This window comes from Coffea eugenioides, chromosome 8 (genome assembly GCF_003713205.1).
Source record: "Coffea eugenioides isolate CCC68of chromosome 8, Ceug_1.0, whole genome shotgun sequence".
NCBI classification, from domain to species: domain Eukaryota; kingdom Viridiplantae; phylum Streptophyta; class Magnoliopsida; order Gentianales; family Rubiaceae; genus Coffea; species Coffea eugenioides.
This window is the reverse complement of record NC_040042.1, coordinates 41,046,859-41,055,421: the sequence shown is the minus strand read 5'-3', so window position 1 is coordinate 41,055,421 and position 8,563 is coordinate 41,046,859. Positions and strand designations below refer to the sequence as shown.

At 35.0% G+C, this 8,563-nt stretch overlaps 1 protein-coding gene across 1 annotated transcript; it reads right to left on the bottom strand.

Annotated features, from left to right (window-relative positions):
* Positions 1-4,232: 4,232 nt before the first annotated feature.
* Positions 4,233-5,820, bottom strand: LOC113781327 (transcription factor MYB36-like). Its single transcript, XM_027327244.1, has 3 exons — positions 5,629-5,820; positions 5,113-5,242; positions 4,233-5,015 (listed from the first exon to the last, which is right to left on the bottom strand). Exons 1-3 carry the CDS (start codon positions 5,762-5,764, stop codon positions 4,460-4,462), a joined length of 822 nt encoding a protein of 273 aa, XP_027183045.1. The 5' UTR covers positions 5,765-5,820; the 3' UTR covers positions 4,233-4,459.
* Between the last annotated feature and the right edge of the window lie 2,743 nt (positions 5,821-8,563).

Here is an 8,563-nt window from a genome sequence, read left to right as displayed (position 1 = left end):
AATGGGCCTGGTAAAGAATCAAAGTCCACCATCCAACATGTAATCCAATAAACTGGTGCAGAAATCTTAGTACTGTCCAACTTTCGCTTCAAAAGGGCACTTATATGTTCCATGTGTCTCCTACTCGGCGGCAGCGCCCGGGGTGCGGGAGAACCTACTTTAGGAGATGGCCCAATTGAATCGGAGAACCTGATGAAACTGAAATACCATCAAATCAGACAGGTGCATCATGCACCCAAATGGATGTACACCCCATAATTAATATGGTGGACAACTCTTTTAGAGAGTTGGTTTACCACAAAGTACTTCAACTACTCATATTCAGCTCCTAAGTAGGCACGTCCATTATTGTTTATCCAAAATAGAAAAAAAGAGAAGCGCACTTCCAATTTTCAGTCGAAAGAACAAGGGTTTCTGAGGTTCTTTGGACGGCCTAACTAAAAGGCCCCATAGGCCCATCCAGTTCATTTGAGGGAATTGACAAAGGGAGACCCACGAATCTGGTAGCCCAATCCAGTAGCCCCTAGTAACGACAAGCACAGTTTTCAGCAACATAGAACTACAAGTGAGTGATCAATGTAGCAGTTGATCGGCAAGAGAGATTTAAAACTCTATTTAGATGTAGGTTAAAAGATCAAATCTTCTTAATTACATTCTAAAATTCAGGTTTTTTTGAAATGTCGTCATCAGGTGCATAGGCACCCGTTTGAGCCGATGGTAGTTCAGTCCCCTCTAGGTTGTTCTTGGGTCTCTTCAGGTCCCCCCCTTCCCTTAGTATGGAATAGTGTAAGTCTATCGTGTCAGGTCAAAAAAAAAAATCAATATCTAGTTTTTTTTTGGTAGAAAATAGTTTGAGTGGGTTCGAATTCGCTTACTATCATGGATCAGGAAGGCATTCCAAATCTGTGGTACAAACCCGGAATCGAATCCACCAAAACTGTTTTCTGTCCCTAAAAAAAAAAAATTCAATCTCTAATTTGACACATCAAAAAAACATTTTACTAGTAGAGATTTCAATTAAAATAATTATTAAGTACATGTTTGGATGTATACTTGGTCAAATGCTTATTGTGTTGAATAATGTATGATTTTAAGTTTTTAGAATATATTTATCTTTTTACTCAGATGATAAAATGATCAAAGTGCAGGTTTTAATTTGTAAAATACAAAAGTTATTCTAAAAACACCAATTTTGAACTTCACTAAAAATTTTTTGACACTACATTCTCCTAAATTTAAGGAATTGTGTCCACCAAACACCTCAAAACATCCTTTTATCACCAAAAAAAAAAAAAAAAACTTTTTTAGCCTAGGCACCGCATTCTCTCAAACAGACTTCTCTAAATGTTTCCTCTATGGCATTTTCAACCACTCCAGTTGATTGAATATACGTTCCCAAGGATTCTGCCACGGCTTCGGGCAGTTATCCTTCCGTTTTCGACCTGGGATTTGGTAATTGGCAATGAATCAGTCAGTAAAGGATTCCATCAGCGGGTGAGGTAACGAGTAGAAATACACGTTTGTGCGGAAAGATTTTCTCCGTCACCTAACAAAAAACAATACTCCTTTGACTATGCATCTGCACTTGAAAGACAGAAATTTTACCACCAGTTCGATTTTGTTTTCTTAGGGCACGTTTAACAAAAAAGAAGTTTGAAAATTGAAATCTGAAATCTGAATCCATTAAATCAGTGAATTGTTAAGTACTGAATTTGATACATTTAAGCATATATTATATTAAGTGATAATTGAATAGATTATCACTTATTTCTGAAGCAAATTTTAGTAGAAAATTTATTGCCACTTAATGAATTTAGATGTTCTAATTTTAGTTTTAGTTATCAAAAGCGTTTGAATATATTAGAATATAAACACATTAAATTTAAGTAATGAATTGAATTATCAAACGGAGCCTTAGTCTAGACGTGATGGTTACCAAAGTTTGATGGCCTTTTTCTTTTCTAATAAATCCCACCCCACAAGCACATAGAATTATATGTAGAGCATGAGATGGTATAGACAGGGTCGTCCAACTCCAAAGATACCAAGTAGAATAGTCCACATTCTAGTCCAGTTACACCTGCAAAATTTTCTTTTTTGACTGAACAAATGCTAATTTACATGACATAATGTGAACGTGGTGGTGGCGTATATGGTGCCCAAGTCCTACCAGGAAAGAATATGTTCACCTGCAAGTGATGCCACCAAGAATTGGTTTTGGAAGCACACGGACTACATTTTTTTTTTTAAGGCAAACCAATGGATGGATTCAACGTTGGAGAGAACCAAAACGATGCATGGGACAAACTTTTGTTAGGTTTGGAAAATGAAATTTATTGGTCATGTGCCAAAGCAGTCAAAGCAATAATATGCCCATGCACCAATTCTTAATCTGTCAAGTTTTTTTTTTTTTTTTTTTTTGGTGATGAAAAGGAGTTTCTTAGACGTACGTCCCAATCCAAAGTGTATTTTATATCACTCTTCACTCTGTTTTTTTTTTTTTTGGGGGGCAAAAAGAAGCTTTTTGGACTTGCCCAAGTTTTGCCTCTTATGAGTTGGAGACTTGGAGTCTATAACCGGCGAGCTCATCTTGCAATTTTTTATAGTAATAGTTCCCGTGAAGCGTTTTCCAATCCATTTCAATTTTATATGTAGTGGGGTTCTTTTATTTTGCTAGAATATATTGGTATCTTGAATTTTTTCTTTTCAGTATTCAGCCTTTGGATTTTTCTTTTTCCTTGTTCTTTTTCATAATAAAAAAAAAAAACAAAAACAAGCACAAAGATGGAAACTCTATGAATGTGGACTAATTTGTTTCTTTGGTTAAATAAATGATTTTTCTTTATCCAAAAAAAAGAGAGAGAGTTTATAAGTAGAAATTCGCAAGAAATATGCTGGTTAACTTCATGTTGCTCAGGATTACAGGGGCGTGACAGAAATGAGCTCTTGCAAAGCAAACTTATAATGATTCATGCATGCATAACCTAAAAGAAACGAACCTACGTTAGAAGTTATTAGAACTCTCTAAATTTTGGTATCCCCTTGGAGAAGGACAATAACCTTGGTGAATATAATTCAATTCTGAGGAAAACTATTATGCACACAAGGACAATTACCTTGGTGAACATACCTCAATTCTGAGGAAAAATATTATGTACATGTGTCTGGATCTCCATTTTTATCAGCATCTCTCAAATTCTCACTATTCATATGTGGCAGAAAAAGAATTCTAGAACTCCATAACATAGAATTTACAAGGCCAATATGCACCAAGTAGATTCTATTTTTTTTTCTTGTTTAAACAATCAGCAACACCTGTACTATCCTACATTAAAAGATAATGGTCCACAATTACTTTTTTAAGGAGTTAGAAGGAAGGCCCATATAGATCTTTCTTCCTTTTTTTTTTTTTAATTGCAAGAACAAGATTTTTGAACCTTTGAGTACCTATGGTCTAAAACCAACTACTCCTAGAGTAGTGATAGTTGGTCACCAAAAGAGATTTAAAACTCTACTTGGGTGTAGAGGAAATTTCGCCGGAGGATGCGTAGGCATCCATTTGAGCCTATGGTAATTCGGTCTCTTCCGAACTCCCCTTTAACCTCTTTAGGTCCCCCTGGACCCCCTCCTTAGTATAGAGTAGGAGCAGGCGTAAAATAGAATCTATCGTGTCCCAAAAAAAAAAAAGGAAGAGTACCTATGGTCTAAAGGGACTTTAAATCCCTACCGGTGGTTATGTCCCTGTAGATTCTATGTGTATGTTTTTCTACCTTAATGAATATTTCATTGGATTTCTCATGAGAGACCTGACAATTCCGTCCACTCATGCATTACATAATGTGCGTGAGCTTTTGAGTGTGTCTACGAGGGGAGAGATGCCATGATGTCAATATTGAGAGATGAGTTTTTGTTGGTTAGGGAAGGTTAGAAATAAGCCATTGCTCCATGCACTTCTCGTGAACTTGACTATCAACAAGTAGACAGACATGATGTTGTCATCTAAGACACAAAAGGCCATACTAGTCAAATTAAAGCACATGTTGAAGACTTTTAAGTCTTTAAGTCCCCTCTCAGGCAAGTTCTGTGAAAAGCTATAGCATATAGTTTAGAAAACCGACACCAACCCGCGTCCAGAAAAGATGCAGTCCATGCAGGCCATTTTAAAAAAACAGACATTTCCTGTTTTTCTTTTAATTTTTGCTCATGGCGAGTATGTTTCTGCAGTCTTAGCTTTCAACTAAAACCAAAATAATTGATTTAACTACACCGACAAATTGGAGCACACCCTATATTGCTAAAAATATCAAAGGGTATCCCTTTGAATTTCAGTTTAGATTAGTGCTAGTTTGACTGACAGACTACTACCTGCAGTAGTAGTACTGTACACTTAAACTAAATTTAGTGCTGCTAATATATCAGCAACATCATAAAATGAGAGCTAATTAATAATAAGTTGGCACTAGAAATAAGGATCATGAAGGGCTTCAAGAACTGTTTCTTGAGCCCAAATTCCACTCAGAATCTCATAGGAGTATGCTGCAGTGCCGGTCATCTCCATTGGAAGTCCCCGATCAATTGCTCCATAATCATCCAACCATGGCATGCTGTTGTTGATTGTATTTGTAACTGTGCCAAAGGATGTTGATTCAGAAATGATTGAATCTTCTTGGGCTTGTGATGATGAACTCATGTACTCTATGGTCTTTGAGCTTGATGAGCAGACTTTTGACCCTTCAGTACCGACACTAATGTCAGTATAATCTTCAGTACTCAAATTTGATAGATGGGCAGAAAATTTGGGATGAAATGCTCCAGCTTGAGTCTCCAAAGAATATGGGGTGGTTGTACTAGTTGTTGAGGTAAAAGAATCAGGCCTGCTAGAATTATTGTTAGCAGTATTGCTTGCAGGCTTCCTGATTGATGCTGCCAATTGCTTCTTCTTCAACTTGGAATTCCAGTGATTTTTAACATCATTATCTGTTCTTCCAGGAAGTTGAGAAGCTATGATAGACCATCTGCGATTCAATACAATATTGGACGTCACCCAAAAAAAAAAAAGAGATAGTTATTACTTGCTACATTACAAAGAATGAGGCGCAAAAAGCAACTTGCCTGCTTCCCATTTTACTGTAGAGAGTGCAAATTAAGTCGTCTTCCTCAGGAGTGAAAGGACCATGTTTTATGTCTGGTCTTAGGTAATTAAGCCATCTCAAGCGGCAACTTTTGCCACAACGCTTGAGGCCTGGCATGATCACAATCAAGAAATTGACAATGTATCAGCATAGATAACAGCACTGAAACATGAGTAAGGTGGGGCTAACACAATAAGGGCATACTGTAAGAAATGAGAAAAACAAAAATTATTTTTTTTAGAAAAAAGCCCTGAAAGTTGACATGATTTTGCTACAGAGGATTGAATCTGGTCAGGTGTCAGAAAGATGGCCTAGGAACAACAACAAAACTTTCAGAAAAATGGCCTAGGAACAATTAAAAAAAACAGGCATGCATCAACCTCGAATAATGTGTGGTCATGTCTACTATATTTACTAACATGCAAACTGACAGATGAATTTTTACTGCTAATAAATCCCGAGAAGCAGAAGAAAAAGTAAAGGAGAGAGGGAAAACCAGCTTTCTGAGGCAAGGTGATCCAATTGCCACCAGTGCCATAGTCAAGGAGGTGTTTCTTGAGAATTTGATCTTCTTCCGGAGACCATGGTCCCCTTTTCACCTTGGTCTTGTCACAGCAAGGAGTTCTTCCCATGCTTGCCTGAATGAATACAGGGTTCTCTACACAGGATAGAGAAAAGGGAAGATCGAGTATTGGTAGTAGAGGAGATTATTTTGAGAAAAGAGTTGAAATATATAGGGGAGGACTCGAGTAAAGGGCTAAGGAAGAAAGATAATTCAGACACCCAAAGAGCCAAATTAGAACATTATAGGTACGGCTTAAGAAAACTATAGGCATGATCCACCACTACCCAATTGTGTATTTTAAGTTTTTACCTTGATTTGACTTTGAATTATTTGGTTTACTCTAATTAAATTATTTTGATTGTCCTTGAAACATTTAAGAATGTCAAGGTGGGAAAATGGCATCTTTTGTGTGCGTGTGCGCGCGTGTGCGTGTATATAATCTCAATTAAGTGTATTATTGAATGTCTATTGCCAATTCGCAAAGCAAATGTTTGGATGGCAAATTATTTGCACAAATTTATTTGTTTGTGTCATAAATATATTTTTAACCACTTTTTATTTTACATATATCATATCAAAGACGACTACAGTATTCTTTTAAAAAAAACTATTTCAAATAATCTTCTACTACAGTGTTCGCCAAAACAACGCTAAGAAAGGATGAGAGAGAGAACAAAACAACAATAAGAAAGGATAAGAGAGTGATAGCGAGAATCTAATGATATCATTCCTAAAGAGTTAATTAAGTTTGACATAGATGGCCTTCTTGTTAATATCTTCTTTCATGTTTCTCTTCACTGTCTTGAATTTCAATAAGTAACTATAGTGGTCCACTTGATCCAAGAATTAAGTTAGACATAATTGAGCTTCACGCCAGTGAAAATTTAGTGTGTAGGAAATAAATTGAAAAAAAAATACACTATTAATCAATTTTTGAAAGTTTAAAACATAAATTATTTTCTAAAACCTGAAAAACACATTGGTTTATACTAGAGGTGGCAATTTGGATTGAGATCCATTTATCCATCCATGTAATCCATAATTAAATGGATTTGGATTATCCATTTATGATATTGGTTTTAAATGGTTGACCAAAGTAAAACCATTAAATTAAATGGATTTATATGAATTATCCACAAAAACCACATATATCCATTTATTTAAAAACCAAATAAAAGTAGCCAATCATGATCAAAACTTGCAAGCAAGAAATATATGACAGTGTAGTCCTCCATGCTCCCCAATCATGCGGCGGACCGCATCAACGAACTCAATTTGGGAACCCCCACCCCCCCCTTGATCCCTCACCATAACCTTCCCTCCTATTCCTAGCTGGGTTCCCTCACTGTTTCTTTAATTTAAACCCAGAAAATTTTCCAATCACTGGTTGTATTTGAAAGAATATTATAAATTTTTTGTGACATGACGTGTATGAGATAAAAAAAATTAAAAATTATATTTATGATATAGGTTAAATAACATTTGAAAATTTTATTTATAAATTACGGTAACCAAATTAGACCAATTGTTCTTAAATTAGACCAAAATACTACCTAAATTCTTAAATGAAAAATCTAAGTATTTTGCCATCTTTCTCATCCAACTACACCTAAAATTTACGAGTACATAAAAAAGTATCTTCATATTACAAGAAATGGTAATACAAAAAAAAAAGTAACCAAAATATTTAAATGGATTATAAATGGATAATTGGTTTTTATTTAATCCATTTAGATCCATCCATTTAGATCCATTTATTAAATGGATTTAAATGGATTGGATAAATTTCATCCACCATCCATTAAGTCAAAACCAATTATGAACCATTTATCCATATTGCCACCTCTAGTTTATACAGATTCACGAAGGAATACTGCATAAAACAAAAATTTCACACACTTTTAAAATACAATAGTAGGAGTTCAATTTTCATACGTCTCCTATTGCTTCTTCCCTCATCTTTCCTTTTCTACAACTTTTAAAAGGAACTTTATACATTTCCAAAAATAATAAAAAAAAAAAAGGAAATGTACCACTTCTTAGTATTTCCTTCCTCTTAAAGAATAGAAGGAAAAAGAAAAGAAAAATCGTACTCTGTTTTTTTTTTTTTTTTGGGGGTAGAAAAAGAAAATCGGACTTCAAGTCATCCATTGATTACAGCAGATATAAAATTTGCTTAAGGCTCGTGAACAAATTTGACTCTAGTGGCGTTTTACCGGCCCAGGCTAGTCCGCAATCGACATGGGTCTGGAGGCCAGTATGCGTAGAGTCTGGGCCTGAGGACAATCTCCAGTTAACTGACCTGAATGTCTGGCCATTTTTCTTTATTTGCCACTCAAGTCCAAAGAACACTTAATGGAGAGCATTAATTCTAATTGAGGCCCAACTGATGACTTCCGATCTTAATATAGGGAAAAAATTTTATACACGGAAAAGAAAATAAAGAGATACAAATAGAGAAAGGAAAGAAGAAAACAAAAATCAGCAAAGTTCTATGTACTGGTAAATCAAAAAATTCCTCAAATGCTAACTTAGTCGATACAATAAGATATGAGTAAATCTTGCATATATTGACAATGTATATACTATTATCGTCAAATTCAAAATGTGCACAGTTGTCATTCATTCAACGCTGATAGTGTATACATTGTCATAATAAACAAAATTAATTCATAAGATATTTAAGCATATTAAATTTAGTCGATAGAATAAGATATGAGTAAATCTTATATACATTGATAATATATATATTATCACCGTTGGATTTATGATATGTGTACAAAAATTAAATTTCAAATTTAAATTTTGCACAGTTATCATTCATCCAACGTCCAACGCTGATAGTATATGTACTGTCATAATAAAC